This window comes from Entelurus aequoreus, linkage group LG07, assembly GCF_033978785.1.
Source record: "Entelurus aequoreus isolate RoL-2023_Sb linkage group LG07, RoL_Eaeq_v1.1, whole genome shotgun sequence".
NCBI lineage: Eukaryota > Metazoa > Chordata > Actinopteri > Syngnathiformes > Syngnathidae > Entelurus > Entelurus aequoreus.
The window spans coordinates 14,965,892-14,985,891 of record NC_084737.1 but is presented as its reverse complement, the minus strand read 5'-3'; the positions used below and the strand labels follow the sequence as shown (position 1 = coordinate 14,985,891).

General features: G+C 35.8%; 1 protein-coding gene across 1 annotated transcript in view; it reads right to left on the bottom strand.

The window, feature by feature from the left end:
- Nucleotides 1-20,000, bottom strand: part of itpr3 (inositol 1,4,5-trisphosphate receptor, type 3) — a 149,991-nt gene that overhangs the window by 2,774 nt on the left and 127,217 nt on the right. The window contains exons 50-58 of the mRNA XM_062052648.1: nucleotides 18,766-18,885; nucleotides 18,523-18,698; nucleotides 11,845-12,009; nucleotides 11,598-11,787; nucleotides 11,468-11,545; nucleotides 7,851-7,969; nucleotides 2,447-2,612; nucleotides 2,187-2,347; nucleotides 1,900-2,061 (exon numbers count right to left, since the gene is read on the bottom strand). Of these exons, the coding sequence (XP_061908632.1) occupies nucleotides 1,900-2,061; nucleotides 2,187-2,347; nucleotides 2,447-2,612; nucleotides 7,851-7,969; nucleotides 11,468-11,545; nucleotides 11,598-11,787; nucleotides 11,845-12,009; nucleotides 18,523-18,698; nucleotides 18,766-18,885 (1,337 nt within the window). The remainder of the gene's footprint in view (nucleotides 1-1,899; nucleotides 2,062-2,186; nucleotides 2,348-2,446; nucleotides 2,613-7,850; nucleotides 7,970-11,467; nucleotides 11,546-11,597; nucleotides 11,788-11,844; nucleotides 12,010-18,522; nucleotides 18,699-18,765; nucleotides 18,886-20,000) is intronic.

The following is a 20,000-nucleotide window of genomic DNA, read 5'->3' as shown; positions in this document are numbered from 1 at the left end:
ATAACAGTATGTGGAATTAAATTATGGAATGGATTAAGTAAAGAAGTTAAAAATTGTACTGACATGATCCAGTTTAAGAGGTTGTTTGAATTAATAGTGCTTACAAAGTACATAGAAGAAGAATTATGAGAAAAACTTCCAACCTTATTGAAAATATTCTTCATCTCAGTATGTTAATAATGACTGAATTAATTAATTACATATTACAAACTGTTGTATATACTAATTCATAGATGTTATTTTATTATATAAAAAGGTCAGTAAATGATTTTATATAATTGTAAATGCTTTGAAGTGGGAAAGGGGTAGGATTAAATAAGCTTTGCTTCTTCCTACTCCTTTTCGGGCATGATGTAAATGAAATGATATGAAATTGTGTGATGTATTATGATGTAAATGTGTTCATGTTCGAAATAAACTAAAAGAAAGAAAGAAAGAAAATATAATAGAATAAAACAATCAAAGACAATGAATAAAACAATAGAATAGAAGACAATAAAAACAATTCAATATAATACAATAAAAGACAACGAATAAAACAATATAATGGAATAAAAGACAAAAACAAATCAATATAATAGAATAAAACAAAAGACAATGAATAACAATAGAATAGAATAAAAGACAATAAAACAAATCAATATAATAGAATGAAAGACAATGAAACAAATCAATTTAACAGAATAAAAGACAATAAAAACAAATCAATAGAATAGAATAAAAGACAATGAATAAAACAATAGAATACAATAAAAGACAATAACAAATCAATATAATAGAATTAAAGACAATAAAACAAATCAATAATAGAATAAAAGACAATGAATAAAACAATAGAATAGAATAAAGACAATAAAAACAAATCAATATGATAGAATAAAACCATAAAAGACAATGAATAAAACAATAGAATAGAATAAAAGACAATATAAACAAATCAAAATAATAGTATAAAACAAAAGACAATGAATAAAACAATAGAATAGAATAAAGGACAATAAAAACATCAATACAATAGAATAAAAGACAATGAATAAAACAATAGAATAAAATAAAAACAAGGTGGGGTACACCTCATCGCAGGTGTATTAAATATATATATGAAATGTATAAATATATGTATATGGATTAATAGATGTGTATATACAAACTATAAATATAAATTAAAAAAATAAATACATACTGTATAATATATATGTATATCAAAAATACATATGTTTAAAATATTTATATTATATAATTGTATATAATATTTATATATATAATATATATGTAAATATATACATATAAAATATATATATATACACACACAAAATATATATATAATCTATATGTAAAAATACATATATCTAAAATATAAAAATATATTGAATATATATATATATGGATACATAGATGTGTGTGTGTGTATATATGTATATATATATATATATATATATATATATATATATATATATATATATATAATAATAATACCTGGGATTTATATAGCGCTTTCTAAGTACCCAAAGTCGCTTTACATGTAGAACCCATCATTCATTCACACCTGGTGGTGGTAAGCTACTTTCATAGCCACAGCTGCCCTGGGGTAGACTGACGGAAGCGTGGCTGCAATTTGCGCCAACGGCTCCTCCGACCACCACCTATATCATTCATCCTCACCGGGGGCAAGGGTGAAGTGTCTCGCCCAAGGACACAACGGCAGCGTTTATTTATATATATATATATATATATATATATATATATATATACACTGTATATATATATATATATATATATATATATATATATATATATATATATATATATATGTATATAATATTTATAAATATATACATGATACGTATATATATAGTGTATATATTGTTTTCCAAGTGACTGCTTAAATGGAGACTTTACCTGCTCCTTCAGCTCAGTGAGCTGCGTGGTGAGCGTCATGACAACCTTGGTGGTGGAGGCCAGTTTGTCCTGCAGCATCCTCATCTCGTTCTGCTCGCCGTCGCCTTCGGTGACCACCAGAGACATGGCCTGCATGCGAGGGAACCAGTCCAGGTTGTTGTTCTGCAACACACACACACACACACACACACACACACACACACACACACGCACACACACACACACACACACACGCACACACGCGGCGTTCAGGCCGGCGGGCGACTCCTACGTGGAGGCGTGCCTACCTTGATCATCATGGCCACGTAGCTCTCGGGCCCCGTGTAGTCCGTCTTGTTCTTCTCACGCACCAGCACGATGAAGTACAAGTAGTTCCAGATGTTGTGCTCCAGCTTGATGTGCTCCTCGAACGACACCGTCTTGTTGTCGAACTTGTCTCGCTCCAGACCTGCAAGTGCAGGGGTCACACTCTGACGCTGGTGTTGCCGTGGCGACGTCACTGCCATGGAAGTGAGTCATTGTCCTGTTGTAATGGAGAGTGACTGACCACAGATGAAACAGGTGGTCTTCAGGACCTCTTCTTTCTTCTGCTTCTCGCTTCTCAGGTCGGCAAACGTGTCGATGATGACGCCAAAGATCAGGTTGAGGACGATGATGATGACGATGAAGTAGAACAATAAGTCGTAGACCACGCGGGCGGGAAACAGCGGCTCCTGGGTGCACACACACACACATATTCTTGTATTTGTTACCTTACTGAGACCCACCTCTTTAGGACCACCCTTACTAGATATATAAAGATGTGTATTTACAACATTAATAATATATACATACTATGCAAATATAAAAAAGGTAAATTTTTAGTTCAAACATTTTTTTTTTTTTGTTTATAATTGATTTTTAATCTTCATTATTTACTTCAAGTTATTACAGTATGTCTCTATGTACATATTTATTTTGTTTTTTTTATTAATTTTGGCCAAAGGGGGTACATTTAAATTTCTTACACACACTTGTTATTTCATATGTTGACCAGAGGGGGAGCACTTTTAAAAGCGACACACGGTCAATGTGAAAAATCCCTCCCTTTTAGGACCACCCTCATTTTCTAGCTATATAAAGATGTGTATTTACAACATTAATAACATATACATACTATGCAAATTTAAAAATGCTTGTTGTGAAAAATGAGTTGGAATTTCACAAGAAAAAGGTCACAATTTCACAAGAAAAAGTTAGAATTTTGCAAGTATTATAATAAAAGTCGTCATTTTACTCAACGCAAGTCAACATTTTACAAGAAAAACTGAACATTTGTGCAATATTACGATAAAAGTTGGAATTTTACTCAACAGTCACAATTTTACAAGAAAAGCCTAACATTTTGGCAATTAAATGAAAAGAGTGGCCATTTTACTCGACAAAAGTCACAATTTTGTAAGAAAACTTTCAAATTTTGGCAATATAATAATAATAATCGGAATTTTACTTGGCAAAAATGATGACAAAAGTCGTAATTTTACTCAAAAAAGGTCACTGTTTCACAAGAACAACAAAAAAAAAGGGCAATATTGTGATAAAAGTCTGAATTTTATATGACAAATGTCACCATTTTGCATTAAAAAGTAATAATTTTATCAGAAAATATGGCAATATTACAGAAACAGAAAGAATATGAGAAATGGTTGCCAATTTTACAAGAAAAAAGTCGACACGTTGTGAGTAAATGACTGCTTTTAGTTCATTTTTTGTTGTTGAATTTTTTGTTTGTAATTGGTTTTTAATCTTCATTATTTACTTCAAGTTATTACAGTATGTCTCTATATACATATTTATTTTATACATTTTGACTAAAGAGGGCGCATTTCAATTTCTTACACACACTTGTTATTACATACGTTGGCCAGAGAGGGAGCACTTCAATTTCTTACACACACTTGTTATTTCATATGTTGACCAGAGGGGGAGCACTTTTAAAAGCGACACACAGTCAATGTGAAAAATCCCTCCCTTTTAGGACCACCCTCATTTTCTAGCTATATAAAGATGTGTATTTACAACATTAATAATATATACATACTATGCAAATTTAAAAATGCTTGTTGTGAAAAATGAGTTGGAATTTCACAAGAAAAAGGTCACAATTTCACAAGAAAAAGTTAGAATTTTGCAAGTATTATAATAAAAGTTGTCATTTTACTCAACGCAAGTCAACATTTTACAAGAAAAACTGAACATTTGTGCAATATTACGATAAAAGTTGGAATTTTACTCAATAACAGTCGCAATTTTACAAGAAAAGCCTAACATTTTGGCAATTAAATGAAAAGAGTGGCCATTTTACTCGACAAAAGTCACAATTTTGTAAGAAAACTTTCAAATTTTGGCAATATAATAATAATAATCGGAATTTTACTTGGCAAAAATGATGACAAAAGTCGTAATTTTACTCAAAAAAGGTCACTGTTTCACAAGAACAACAAAAAAAAGGGCAATATTGTGATAAAAGTCTGAATTTTATATGACAAATGTCACCATTTTGCATTAAAAAGTAATAATTTTATCAGAAAATATGGCAATATTACAGAAACAGAAAGAATATGAGAAATGGTTGCCAATTTTACAAGAAAAAAGTCGACACATTGTGAGTAAATGACTGCTTTTAGTTAATTTTTTGTTGTTGAATTTTTTGTTTGTAATTGGTTTTTAATCTTCATTATTTACTTTAAGTTATTACAGTATGTCTCTATATACATATTTATTTTATACATTTTGACTAAAGAGGGCGCATTTCAATTTCTTACACACACTTGTTATTACATACGTTGGCCAGAGAGGGAGCACTTCAATTTCTTACACACACTTGTTATTTCATATGTTGACCAGAGGGGGAGCACTTTTAAAAGCGACACACAGTCAATGTGAAAAATCCCTCCCTTTTAGGACCACCCTCACTTTCTAGATATATAAAGATGTGTATTTACAACATTAATAATATATACATACTATGCAAATTTAAAAATGCTTGTTGTGAAAAATAAGTTGGAATTTCACAAGAAAAAGGTCACAATTTCACAAGAAAAAGTTAGAATTTTGCAAGTATTATAATAAAAGTCGTCATTTTACTCAACGCAAGTCAACATTTTACAAGAAAAACTGAACATTTGTGCAATATTATGATAAAAGTTGGAATTTTACTCAATAACAGTCACAATTTTACAAGAAAAGCCTAACATTTTGGCAATTAAATGAAAAGAGTGGCCATTTTACTCGACAAAAGTCACAATTTTGTAAGAAAACTTTCAAATTTTGGCAATATAATAATAATAATCGGAATTTTACTTGGCAAAAATGATGACAAAAGTCGTAATTTTACTCAAAAAAGGTCACTGTTTCACAAGAACAACAAAAAAAAAGGGCAATATTGTGATAAAAGTCTGAATTTTATATGACAAATGTCACCATTTTGCATTAAAAAGTAATAATTTTATCAGAAAATATGGCAATATTACAGAAACAGAAAGAATATGAGAAATGGTTGCCAATTTTACAAAAAAAAAGTCGACACGTTGTGAGTAAATGACTGCTTTTAGTTCATTTTTTGTTGTTGAATTTTTTGTTTGTAATTGGTTTTTAATCTTCATTATTTACTTCAAGTTATTACAGTATGTCTCTATATACATATTTATTTTATACATTTTGACTAAAGAGGGCGCATTTCAATTTCTTACACACACTTGTTATTACATACGTTGGCCAGAGAGGGAGCACTTCAATTTCTTACACACACTTGTTATTTCATATGTTGACCAGAGGGGGAGCACTTTTAAAAGCGACACACAGTCAATGTGAAAAATCCCTCCCTTTTAGGACCACCCTCATTTTCTAGCTATATAAAGATGTGTATTTACAACATTAATAATATATACATACTATGCAAATTTAAAAATGCTTGTTGTGAAAAATGAGTTGGAATTTCACAAGAAAAAGGTCACAATTTCACAAGAAAAAGTTAGAATTTTGCAAGTATTATAATAAAAGTCGTCATTTTACTCAACGCAAGTCAACATTTTACAATAAAAACTGAACATTTGTGCAATATTATGATAAAAGTTGGAATTTTACTCAATAACAGTCGCAATTTTACAAGAAAAGCTTAACATTTTGGCAATTAAATGAAAAGAGTCGTAATTTTACTCGACAAAAGTCACAATTTTGTAAGAAAACTTTCAAATTTTGGCAATATAATAATAATAATCAGAATTTTACTTGGCAAAAATGATGACAAAAGTCGTAATTTTACTCAAAAAAGGTCACTGTTTCACAAGAAGAACAAAAAGATGGGCAATATTGTGATAAAAGTCTAAACTTTATATGACAAATGTCACCATTTTGCATTAAAAAGTACTAATTTTACATAAAAAAAGTAATAATTTTATCCGAAAATATTGCAATATTACAGAAACAGAAAGAATATGAGAAATGGTTGCCAATTTTACAAGAAAAAAGTCGACACGTTGTGAGTAAATGACTGCTTTTAGTTCATTTTTTGTTGTTGAATTTTTTGTTTTTAATTGGTTTTTAATCTTCATTATTTACTTCAAGTTATTACAGTATGTCTCTATATACATATTTATTTTATACATTCTGACTAAAGAGGGCGCATTTCAGTTTCTTACACACACTTGTTATTACATACGTTGGCCAGAGAGGGAGCACTTCAATTTCTTACACACACTTGTTATGTCATATGTTGACCAGAGGGGGAGCACTTTTAAAAGCGACACACAGTCAATGTGAAAAATCCCTCCTTTTTGGGACCACCCTCATTTTGATAGATGTCACCACCAGGGGTGCTAATGAGACATTCTCTATTAGTAGCAATGTTATTGGGACCATGATTTATGTCATCACTTGTTCACACCTCCTCATATGGAAGATACTTTTCCTTCTTCATGTCTCAAGAAGGCTAGAAATACAAGAACACACACACACACATACGGTCTACAGTAAAACCTCAAACTGTCCAGATATAACACATAAAAACCGATCCACATCCATATCACGGTTCTTATTCATCCCCATTCTAAATCAATTCAGAATTTTTGAAAATCAATTTACATTTTTGAAAGAATCCATGTTTAAAAAGCAGAAGGAACATTTCTAACTTGTAACCTGTATTAGAATTATTGTTAGAATAATTTTATCTAAGTTATCACAAAAACTTTGTGTTGAAATGAGTTCCCGGTGAGAAGACCAAAAGCTGTCTTTGAACCTACCAAGAAGAAGGCTTGTAAAACTCCACTGTGTAGGGGGGGGGGGGAAGCAAAATGAAGGTGTTCGGTTTCTTTCATGTATTGTAATCAACAGAAATATATTGTCTGACCCAAGAACTACAAAAGCGAAGAGGAAGCAGGACCAGACTCCCCTCCAGGCACCGCTTTTTTGAAGTCTTTTACGAACCTCTTTTTTAACTCTTTTACAACCTCTTTTTTTTAACTCTTTTACGAACCTCTTTTTGAACACTTTTACGAACCTTTTTTTGAACTCTTTTATGACCTCTTTTTTTAACCGACCTTTTCTTTTAAACCGTTTTGTAATCAAAGGCGATGGCTGTTTACGACCCCCGTCCCTTTGGAAGCAGCTGTTGCCATGTGGTCAGGGAAGGTCCAAATAAAAGAAGGAGGCGTGCAATCTTTTGGCAGAGCGTGCTGAGACACCAGGCGTCTCTCCTCACTGAGCAAAAACTTAATTCTGTCTCTGTTTAATTCTTTGCTTCTTGTCTTGTTTAATAGATGTCATCAGTGTTTGAACCTGACAATTATTATACCAAATAATACATTGTTAGAATGGATTCTGAATCCAATCATCACCCCAATCGGTGGGAATGGTTAGGTGGCCAAAGATTGACAGCATTAGGAACACACACGCTAAGCAAAGCGAGTCCTTACGTTCTTGGACGGCTGGCGGAGGACGTCGCCCACGCCGCCGCCGTTCCTCAGGCCGTGATTCAGTACGGTGACGATGCACATCAGCAGCGTGTCGCACGCTCGCTCTGAGGTGGTCTCATCTGGGAACAAAGACAAGCATGTACACTCAAATATATCCAAATCATAACTTTTATTTATTACGATTCTAAATCAATTCATAATTCTCAAGAATCGATTTTAAAAATATTACTTTGCAAATTCTATGCAAAATTGATTATTAAAAAAATAATAAATGTTTAGATTAAAAACATTAGATAACTTATTGATATTATTATTAATATTGATGCTTTTCTTAATTTGTGGGTACATTTAGTATTGTATTTAATTAGTATTGTTTTTAATTAGCGTTGTATTTAATTAGTATTGTGTTTGATGAGGTGGCGACTTGTCCAGGGTGTACCCCGCCTTCCGCCCCAATGCAGCACCCCTGCGACCCCGAGAGGGACAAGCTGTAGAAAATGGATGAATGGATGGATTTATTTAACTAGTATTGTATTAAACTAGTATTGTATTCAACTAGTATTGTATTTAATAAGTATTGTATTTATTAGTATTCTATTTAACTAGTATTGTATTTAATAAGTATTGTATTTATTAGTATTCTATTTAACTAGTATTGTATTTAATAAATATTGTATTTATTAGTATTGTATTTAACTAGTATTGTATTTAACTAGTATTGCATTTAATTAGAATTGTAATTAATTAATATTGTAATAAACTAGTATTGTATTAAACTAGTATTGTATTTAACTAGTATTGTATTTATTAGTATTCTATTTATTAGTATTGTATTTAAATAGTATTATATTTAATAAATATTGTATTTAACTAGTATTGTATTTAATAAATATTGTATTTATTAGTATTGTATTCAACTAGTATTGTATTTAACTAGTATTGTATTTAAAAAGTATTGTATTTCATTAATATTGTATTAAATTTGTATTGTATTTAATTTGTAATGTATTTAATTAGTATTGTATTTAATAAGTATTGTATTTAATAAGTATTGTATTTAATACATATTGTATTTAATACGTATTGTATTTAATTAGTATAGAGAATAAGCGGTAGAAAATGGATGGATGGATAGTATTGTATTTAATTAGTATTGTATTTGATGAGGTGGTGACTTGTCCAGGGTGTACCCTGCCTTCTGCCCCAATGCAGCTGAGATAGGCTCCAGCACCCCCCGCGACCCCGAGAGGGACAAGGGGTAGAAAATGGATGGATGGATGGATATATTAAATTAGTATTGTATTTAATTAGTATTGTATTTAATAAGTATTGTATTTAATTTCTATTTTATTTAATTAGTATTGTATTTAATAAGTATTGTATTTAATTACTATTTTATTTAATTAGTATTGTATTTAAAGGCCTACTGAAAGCCACTACTACCGACCACGCAGTCTGATAGTTTATATATCAATGATGAAATCTTAACATTGCAACACATGCCAATACGACCGGGTTAACTTATAAAGTGCAATTTTAAATTTCCCGGGAAATATCCGGTTGAAAACGTCTCGGTACGATGATGTTTGCGCGTGACGTCACGGAGTGAACGGAAGTATTGGCACACCATTGTATCCCAATACAAACAGCTCTGTTTTCATCTCATAATTGCACAGTATTCTGGACATCTGTGTTGGTGAATCTTTTGCAATTTGTTTAATGAACAATGGAGACTGCAAAGAAGAAAGCTGTAGGTGGGATCGGTGTTTTAGCGGCTGGCTGCAGCAACACAACCAGGAGGACTTTGAGTTGGATAGCAGACGCGCTACCGTGACTACAGCTTTGGCTTCCAAACATTTGATCGCTTGCCTGTACGTGCGTGGCGCTATGTGCATGTCACATACGTAACTTTGGGGAAATATATATTTCTTGCCGACTCTGATGGCGGCCGGGGTGTCGTCGAAAGCTACAACGCCCGCCGCCGCACCGCTGTCCTCACCTTGACTTCCTCCGTCTCCGGGCCGCCGACCGCATCGGTGATCGGGTGAAGTCCTTCGTCGCGCCGTCGATCGCTGGAACGCAGGTGAGCACGGGTCGTGATGAGCAGATGAGGGCTGGCGTAGGTGCAGAGCTAATGTTTTTAGCATAGCTCTGTCGAGGTCCCGTAGCTAAGTTAGCTTCAATGGCGTCGTTAGCAACAGCATTGTTAAGCTTCGACAGGCTGGAAAGCATTAACTGTGTAGTTACATGTCCATGGTTTAATAGTATTGTTGATTTTCTGTCTATCCTTCCAGTCAGGGGTTTATTTCTTTTGTTTCTATCTGCATTTAAGCACGATGCTATCACGTTAGCTCCGTAGCTAAAGAGCTTCGCCGATGTATTGTCGTGGAGATAAAAGTCACTGTGAATGTCCATTTCGCGTTCTCGACTCTCATTTTCAAGAGGATATAGTATCCGAGGTGGTTTAAAATACAAATCCGTGATCCACAATAGAAAAAGGAGAAAGTGTGGAATCCAATGAGCCAGCTTGTACCTAAGTTACGGTCAGAGCGAAAAAAGATACGTCCTGCACTGCACTCTAGTCCTTCACTCTGACGTTCCTCATCCACAAATCTTTCATCCTAGCTCAAATTAATGGGGTAATCGTCGCTTTCTCGGTCCGAATCGCTCTCGCTGCTGGTGTTAACAATGGGGAAATGTGAGGAGCCCTTCAACCTGTGACGTCACGCTACTTCCGGTACAGGCAAGGCTTTTTTAATCAGCGATCAAAAGTTGCGAACTTTATCGTCGATGTTCTCTACTAAATCCTTTCAGCAAAAATATGGCAATATCGCGAAATGATCAAGTATGACACATAGAATGGATCTGCTATCCCCGTTTAAATAAAAAAAAATCATTTTAGTAGGCCTTTAATAAGTATTGTATTCAATAAGTATTGTATTTAATTAATATTGTATTTAATTAATATTGTATTTAATAAGTATTGTATTAAATTAATATTGTATTAAATTAATATTGTATTTAATTAGTATTGTATTTAACTAGTATTGTATATAATAAGTATTGTATTTAATAAGTATTGTATTTCATTAGTGTTGTATGTGTATGTCTTCTTAATGATTGTGAATGTCTATCTTAAGTTTCGTAAAGCTGGAGTTGCTCTACTTTCTTTTATTAAATGTACTATTCATGTTTTAATCATGTATTTATTAAATTATTAACATTTAAAAAGTCTAATTAAGTGTTATAGGTGCTTAAAAAAAATCGATTCACATTCAAATTGCGATGTTTTATTCCGATTCTAAATAGATTGCTAATATTCCAAGAATCAATTTTATTTGCTTTGTGTCATCTTTATGCAGAATTGATTTTAAATAAATAGTATTTTTTCTTTTTTCGTTATTGGCTCGAGTTGCTCTATATTCTTTTCTTACAGTGACTATTTATTGATGAAATGGATCAACAGTCAATGAGTAGACTTGTGCTGTCCCTGCATTCATTACAGCCGTGCTCACTAATGATTCTCCCAAGATGTTACCCTGACACTTTGAACGCCCTCAGATTGAGAAACGGCACAAGTCTACTTCCGCTTTGCTCCAACAAACAAAAGGCGGCACCTTCGTCTTCGGCCTCGGCCGTGCAGCTGACGCCGTCGGCAGAACAGGACTCCTGCGAGGCGTCGCCCTGCCCCGGAGCTGAGGAGGCAAAGCGTTAGCCGGCCGTCACGTGACCTCAGGAGCCGCTTACCTTGGGCGATCTGCGGCAGCGGGTCCACCTCCATGATGAAGTCCTCCTTGAGGCACAGGAAGCCCACGATGGAGAAGAGGTAGACCAGGATGAGGGCGAGCAGCGCCGTCAGCAGGATGGAGCGTCCGTTGCGCGTCACGCTCTTGATCACGTTGAAGAGCGTCTCCTCGCGGTAGATCAGGTCGAACAGCTGCAAGTAAAGCATGTCAGCCTTTGTCTGCAGCGCCGCTAGCACGTTAGCGCCTACCAGGATGCTGTAGAAGAGCTCGTGGACGAAGAGGCCCAGCGTGGAGGTGAGCACGTAGGCCAGGTGGTAGAGGAACTCCACGTCCATCACCATGGCCTTGTAGCCCATGATGAAGGTGCCGTTGTTGCCCACAAAGCTCACCACGAACACCACCTTGTTGATCAGCTGCAACACAACGCTCGCCTTAAGGACTTTATTGCCAAAAGTATTTGGCCACCCATCCAAATGATCAGAATCAGGGGCCGTACTTATCAAGCTTCTTAGAATTACTCCTAAGAAGTCTGCTAAGAGTTGACTTAAGAGTAAATAAATTCTTCGCTGAAAGCTGCACTTAAAAGTTAGTTATCAAGCGTCTTACTCACACTTTCAGCGAAGTGTAGGACTGAATCTTAAGTGTCACACTCAGAGCTGAATTACGACATTACTATGTGCCGTAAACGAAATTGTAGGTGACGTCATTTCTGTGTCCATAGAAATGACCAATCACGGAAGGGAATCCGTTGTCTAAGAATAAAGAAATATCTTGGAAATATTGAAGTGGACAATGGGAGTGTATATTTTGACAATAAACTACAAAATAATACAAAACAAACTAGTCCCCGCCGGCACTCACGCTACCGCTCCCTCTCTTCTATCGCCCACACACTCACTGACGTCACTCACCTCACGGCCACACACATACGCTACTGTCATAACATTTTCTTTCCAATTCATTAATTAGGCAACTAATTTGAAACTGGTGTGGGTGGCTCTATATATACTAGCCCACTGCAGACACATGCCGAAATCAACAAGGAATCGAAAAGTATTAAATCTGTGACAAAAATAATATCCGCTCTGTCTAAACGATACCGTTTGATCAGTTGCTCGTCATCAAAAAAACAAAAAACATTGTTCCGTTCCCTGAACGTTCGCGCACGTCTCTCTCGCCTCAGTGCCATCCCCTGCTGGCAACTCCTAACCACTTAAGACACCTCTGAAGGTCTCTTAAATATCGTGGAGAGTAGGAGTGATTCTTAGACTTAAGAACGTTGATAAAAAGCTTTTATTCTTAAGTTTGAGAGTAGGACTAAATTTCGCAAATTCTCAGGACTTAAGTGTAAAATGGCACTCTAAGAAGCTTGATAAGTACGGCCCCAGGTGTATAACATCAAGCACTTAGGCATGGAGACTGTTTCTACAAACATTTGTGAAAGAATGGGCCGCTTTCAGTGATTTCCAGCGTGGAACTGTCATAGGATGCCACCTGTGCAACAAACCCAGTCGTGAAATGTCCTCGCTCCTAAATATACCAAAGTCAACTGTCGGCTTTATTATAAGAAAATTGAAGAGTTTGGGAACAACAGCAACTCAGCCACCAAGTGGTGGGATGATGTTTGATGAGAAATTATCGAGTTCGAGCCTATTATCGAATCCTCTTATCGAACCGATTCCTTATCGATTCTCTTATCGAGTCCAGATATGTTGTTGTATATGGAAAAAAACACACAATATTTGGTTTAACAAAAGCTCACTTTTATTATATAAGAAAAAAATAAAATCTAATAAATAAATAAATATTGACTGTTACCCCCCCTAAAAAAAAATAAATAAAATAAATAAATATTGACTGTTGTTACCCAAAGTATATTAAGTGGGATTTTTTTTCAGAAAAACAAATATATACAGTAACACAAAAACAACCTGTCTCTGTGATCACTATAGGTCAGGGGTCACCAACCTTTTTGAAAACAAGAGCTACTTCTTGGGTGCTGATTAATGCGAAGCGCTACCAGTTTGATACACACTTAAATAAATTGCCAGAAATAGCCAATTTGCTCAATTTACCTTTAACTCTATGTTATTATTAATAATTAATGATATTTACACTTAATTGAACGGTTTAAAAGAGGAGAAAACACGAAAAAAATGACAATTAAATTTTGAAACATAGTTTATTTTCAATTTCGACTCTTTAAAATTCAAAATTCAACCGAAAAAAAGAAGAGAAAAACTAGCTAATTCGAATCTTTTTGAAAAAATTTAAAAAATGAATTTATGGAACATCATTAGTAATTTTTCCTGATTAAGATTAATTTTACAATTTTGATAACATTTTTTAAATAGGTTAAAATCCAATCTGCACTTTGTTAGAATATATAACAAATTGGACCAAGCTATATTTCTAACAAAGACAAATCATTATTTCTTCTAGATTTTCCAGAACAAAAATTTTAAAAGAAATTCAAAAGACTTTGAAATAAGATTTAAATTTGATTCTACAGATTTTCTAGATTTGCCAGAATAATTTTTTGGAATTTTAATCATAATAAGTTTGAAGAAATATATGACAAATATTCTTCGTCGAAAAAACAGAAGCTAAAATGAAGAATTAAATTAAAATGTATTTATTATTCTTTTTAAAAAAAATACATTTACTTGAACATTGATTTAAATTGTCAGGAAAGAAGAGGAAGGAATTTAAAAGGTAAAAAGGTATATGTGTTTAAAAATCCTAAAATCATTTTTAAGGTTGTATTTTTTCTCTAAAATTGTCTTTCTGAAAGTTATAAGAAGCAAAGTAAAAAAAATTATGAATTTATGAAGTGAAGACCAAGTCTTTAAAATATTTTCTTGGATTTTCAAATTCTATTTGAGTTTTGTCTCTCTTAGAATTAAAAATGTCGGGCAAAGCGCGACCAGCTTGCTAGTAAATAAATACAATTTAAAAAATAGAGGCAGCTCACTGGTAAGTGCTGCTATTTGAGCTATTTTTAGAACAGGCCAGCGGGCTACGTGGTGCCCGCGGGCACCGCGTTGGTGACCCCTGCTATAGGTGTATAAATAATAATATAGTATTAAATAAAATCAGCCCCTTGGGCACAAAACTGAAAATAATACAGCTCTCCAAAAAGTGCACTTCTGCTGCTATTTGACATAACTGTTTGTTATGATGCTTTGACATTTTTGCACTTTATTTCTTTATTGAAAGAAAATTCTATGAAAAGAAAAGTTGTTTGCAAATGTGGTTACAATGCTAAACAATGAAAAGTTAAAGCTAAAAAAAAGAAATACACTTTATTGAGTTAACATTATTTCTTTATAGGGGGAAAGATGTGATGTTATGAGCTAGGGCAGGGGTCGGCAAACTTTACCACTCAAAGAGCCATTTTGGAAAGTTTCACAAATTAAAGAAAACAATGGGAGCCACAAAAAAATTTTGAAAATTTAAAATGAAAAACACCGCATACAAAGCTTAAATTGCTTTGCGCTATGTTAACCAGGGGTCTCTGACACACGCACCGGCACGCATCTCAATATGGAAATTTAATGTTAGTGCGGCCCGCGACTTTTAATTGAATGGCGCTTGATAGCATCTTTCTTGCCAACCCTCTCATTTTTTTCCGGGAGACTCCCGAATATCAGGGCGTGATGGCACTGCTTTTAGCGCCCTCTACAGCCTGCCCAAACAGCGTACCTGCTTGGCCACATGTATAATGCAGCTCTTGCTTGCCCACGTAAGTGCCAGCAAGGCATACTTGTTCAACAGCCACACAGCTTACACTGACGGTAGTCGTACAAAAAGAACTTTAACACTGTTACGTTACAAATAAGCACCACACTTTGAACCCACACCAAAAAAGAATGACAAACACATTTCTGGAGAACATCTGCACTGTAACACAAGGGTCTTTGAAGGCTCGTAAAATCTAAACGGTAGCACGAATCAAAACGCCGTCATCAACTTTCAATCAGAAGGGTTCAATCTCTCTCCTGTAGCAGTTTGAAGCCGAAACGACAAACGTGCTCAGAGGACATAACGTTTGATGTTTGGTGACCGGTTGTAACAAAAATGTTGTTTTGAATGAGGAATAGCAAACTTCCTGTTGATTTTTGCTGAAGGATGTCAATCTATGAAATGTAGGTCTAGGCAAGACCTACATCAGGGGTCGGCAACCTTTACCACTCAAAGAGCCATTTTGGCAAGTTTCACAAATTAAAGAAAGTAATGGGAGCCACAAAAATTTTTTTTAAATGAAAAACACTGCATACAAAGCTTAAATGCTTTGTGCTATGTTAACCAGGGGTCTCCGACACACGCACCGGCACGCACTTTAATGTGGAAATTTGATGTTAGTGCAGCCCGCGAGTTTTGAACTAATGGCGCTTGATAGCGTCATACTTGTCAACCCTCTCACTTTTCCCGGGAGACTCCCGAATATCAGAGCGTGATGACACTGCATTTGGCGCCCTCTACAGTCTGCCCTAACAGTGTACCTGCTCGACCACACGTAGAATGCAATTTCAGCTTGCTCACGTAAGTGACAGCAAGGCGTACTAACTCAGCAGCCACACATCTTACACCAATACCCAGAATCCCATGCAGCCCTAACTCTTCCGCTCAACCAACGCACGGAGGGGGGGGGGGTGTTGATGTGTGGGGGGATTTGGTGGTAGCGGGGGTGTATAATGTAGACCGGAAGAATTAGGGCTGCATGGGATTCTGGGTAATGGTTGTGTTGTGTTTATGTTGTGTTACGGTGGGATGTTCTCCAGAAATGTGTTTTTCATTCTTTTTTGGTGTGGGTTCACAGTGTGGCGCATATTTGTAACGTAACAATGTTAAAGTTGTTTGATACGGCTACCGTCAGTGTAAGCTGTGTGGCTGATGAGTAAGTATCCTTTGCTGTCTCCTGTGTGTGCAAGTAATAACAACATGCAACATGTGGCTGGACTGGCACGCTGTATGTAAATGCTATAGAGGACAATTACTGCAGTGCAATTAGGGCACGCCCTTTATTTAGTAATTAGAGTGTAAATAGGATTATTTTTTCCCTGGGAGTAATTTATGAGAGACACTGACATCCATAAATCTCCTGGGAAAATCGGGGGGGGGGTCGGCATGTATGTAGCTGAGCCGCATCAGAGTGGTCAAGGAGCCGCGGGTTGCCGACCCCTGACCTACATAGAGGTATTTGTTTCATGTCTCTAAGACCTTCCTACCGGAAGTTACAAGCAGTTTTGTCTGAGTTTTCCTCTGAGGAGCAGTTTTTTCTCTGTTCTTTTCAAAAATTATGTAGAACACAATTTTGAGTTTTGGGGTTCGGTTTTTTTTTAGATCGCAATTTCCACCAGTCCCGATGTGTGTGAGAAGTTTGGTGAGTTTTTAAGTATTTTAAGGGGGTCAAATTACAGCTCAAAGAGGCAAAAATGAGTGTTTTTAGTCATTTTTTGTCTTGAAGGGGAAATTGCCAACTTCCTGTTGGTTTTTGCCTGAGGATGTGTCATTATGACGTGTAGGTCTAAGTGAGACCTACATACAGGTTTTTGTTTCATGTCTCTACGACCTTCCTAGTGGGAGTTACAGGTAGTTTGTTTTTGTTTGTTCCCTAGGTGGCGCTAGAGCGCAATTTTGATTTTTGGGGTTTGGTTTTTTGACTAAAGTGTGCTGTCACAGTTTTTCTATGTGTGTGTGTGTGATGTTCCTACCAGAAGTTACAAGCAGTTTTGTCTGAGTTTTCCTCTGAGAAGCAGTTTTGTCTCTGTTTTATTCAAAAATTGCTGTAGAGCGCAATTTTGAGTTTTGGGGTTCGGTTTTTTTTTAGATCGCAATTTCCACCAGTCCTGATGTGTGTGAGAAGTTTGGTGAGTTTTGAAGTATGTTAAGGGGGTGAAATTACAGCTCAAAGAGGCAAAAATGAGTGTTTTTAGTCATTTTTTGTCTTGAAGGGGAAATTGCCAACTTCCTGTGGGTTTTCGCCCGAGGATGTGTCATTATGAATTGTAGGTCTAAGTGAGACCTACATACAGGTTTTTGTTTCATGTCTCTACAACCTTCCTAGTGGGAGTTACAGGTAGTTTGTTTTTGTTTGTTCCCTAGGGGGCGCTAGAGCGCAATTTTGATTTTTGGGGTTTGGTTTTTTGACTAAAGTGTGCTGTCACAGTTTTTCTATGTGTGTGTGTGTGATGTTCCTACCAGAAGTTACAAGCAGTTTTGTCTGAGTTTTCCTCTGAGAAGCAGTTTTGTCTCTGTTTTATTCAAAAATTGCTGTAGAGCGCAATTTTGAGTTTTGGGGTTCGGTTTTTTTTTAAATCGCAATTTCCACCAGTCCTGATGTGTGTGAGAAGTTTGGTGAGTTTTGAAGTATGTTAAGGGGGTGAAATTACAGCTCAAAGAGTCAAAAATTTGTGTTTTTAGTCATTTTTTGTCTTGAAGGGGAAATTGCCAACTTCCTGTTGGTTTTTGCCTGAGGATGTGTCATTATGACTTGTAGGTCTAAGGGAGACCTACATACAGGTTTTTGTTTCATGTCTCTACGACCTTCCTAGTGGGAGTTACAGGTAGTTTGTTTTTGTTTGTTCCCTAGGGGGCGCTAGAGCGCAATTTTGATTTTTGGGGTTTGGTTTTTTGATTAAAGTGTGCTGTCACAGTTTTTCTATGTGTGTGTAAAGTTTTGAAGCATGTTAAGGGGGGCAAAGTAGTGCGCAAAGCTGCGGAAAAATAATAAAGAATAATAATACAACCTTACAATAACAATAGGTTCCTTTGTACCTGTACAAAGGACTCCCTGTGGGAGTCCTTTGTACAGGGTACAGGGCGGACCCTAATAAAATAAAAAATGACACTTTGGACACCCCTGCACTATTACCACACACAAATTGATTGAAACACTAACACATGAGAGCGGCGCGTCTTACGTTGAGCGCCCCCAGCAGGATGAGCGTGTTTCCAATGCCCAGGTGGTAGATGGACCTCAGGATGAGCGCCAGAGTCAGCGGCTGCAGGCCGTAGCGCTGCGAGAGCAAGGCCAGCACGGACAGACCAATCAGAATCCAGAACAACATCAGCAGCAGGGAGTCGTCGATGGCGCCGGCTGGAGAGCAGAGAAAGGAGGAGGAGTTCAAAGCTACTGAGAGTGAGGTCACATGACCACACTCCACCTTGTCCTGAGTTGTAGGGGTAGAAGAAGGCGATGATGAGGTTGATGAAGACGGCCAGGTTGAAGGAGATGGTTCCCCACAGAGACATCTTCCCAGAGAACCAGTACAACACCGGCATGCCTGCAACACACACACATACTGGTTATCATTTGGAACGGGGACCAAGTTTTTGATCATCACTTGTGGAGGCATAAAAAAAATGAGGTAAAAAGGCCACTGCCCAGTTAGCTCGTACACGTCTTTAAATCTCTGGATTGATGAAGTAATGTGCTGATCATTCTTACTGGGGACTCTGGGGAAAAAGACTTAATATGGTTCATGGGGACCAAATTTCAATAATTTTGCATAATTCACACAAATTTGTTGGTGACTACTGAGGACCATTTAAAAAAGAAAAAAAAGTTGAAATGAAATATGACATGATGGTCAGAATACAGCACTACAGCTGTCCTCTTATAGGAAGTTTCACCACTTCCATGTTCAAGCAAATCCTGCATCTTCTGTGACATTACTGAAAACTGCTATTTAGCAGTCATGAAGTTGTCTGCTACTCCAACTACCACATATAGAAGGATGGAACATTCTGAATGTGAATCATACTTTAAAGGTAATAATGTTTTATAATCATGCTGTATGAAAATGTCATCCTAAGGAACACTAAACCAGATTTTGTTTTTGGACAAATATATTAGTTTTAACTAAGGATGGACACCATACAGAAACACAGTACTATTAATGGTTCAACCTTTTTAAATGATTAACATCATTTAAAAAGGTTTCCCTTTAGGGAACCTGTTTTTTTTTGTCCCCATACCGTCAGAGGTCCCCTAAAGGCATACTTGCCAACCTTGAGATCTCCAATATCGGGAGGTGGGGGGGCGTGGTTAAGAGGAGAGTATATTTACAGCTAGAATTCACCAAATCAAGTATTTCATATATATATAATATATATATGTATGAAATACTTGACTTTCAGTAAATTCGAGCTATATATATATTTATTTTTATTTTATTTTATTATACATATAAATAAAAGACATACTTGAATTTCAGTGTTCTGCAGGCTATCCAGTAGGTGGCAGTATTGTCCTGTTTAAGAGTGTCACAACATTGCTGTTTACTGCAGACGAACTGCTTTACGGTAGACTAAACGTGACTGCTGCTGTTGTGTGTTGTTACCGCGCTGGGAGGACGTTAATGAAACTGCCTAACAATAAACCCACATAAGAAACCAA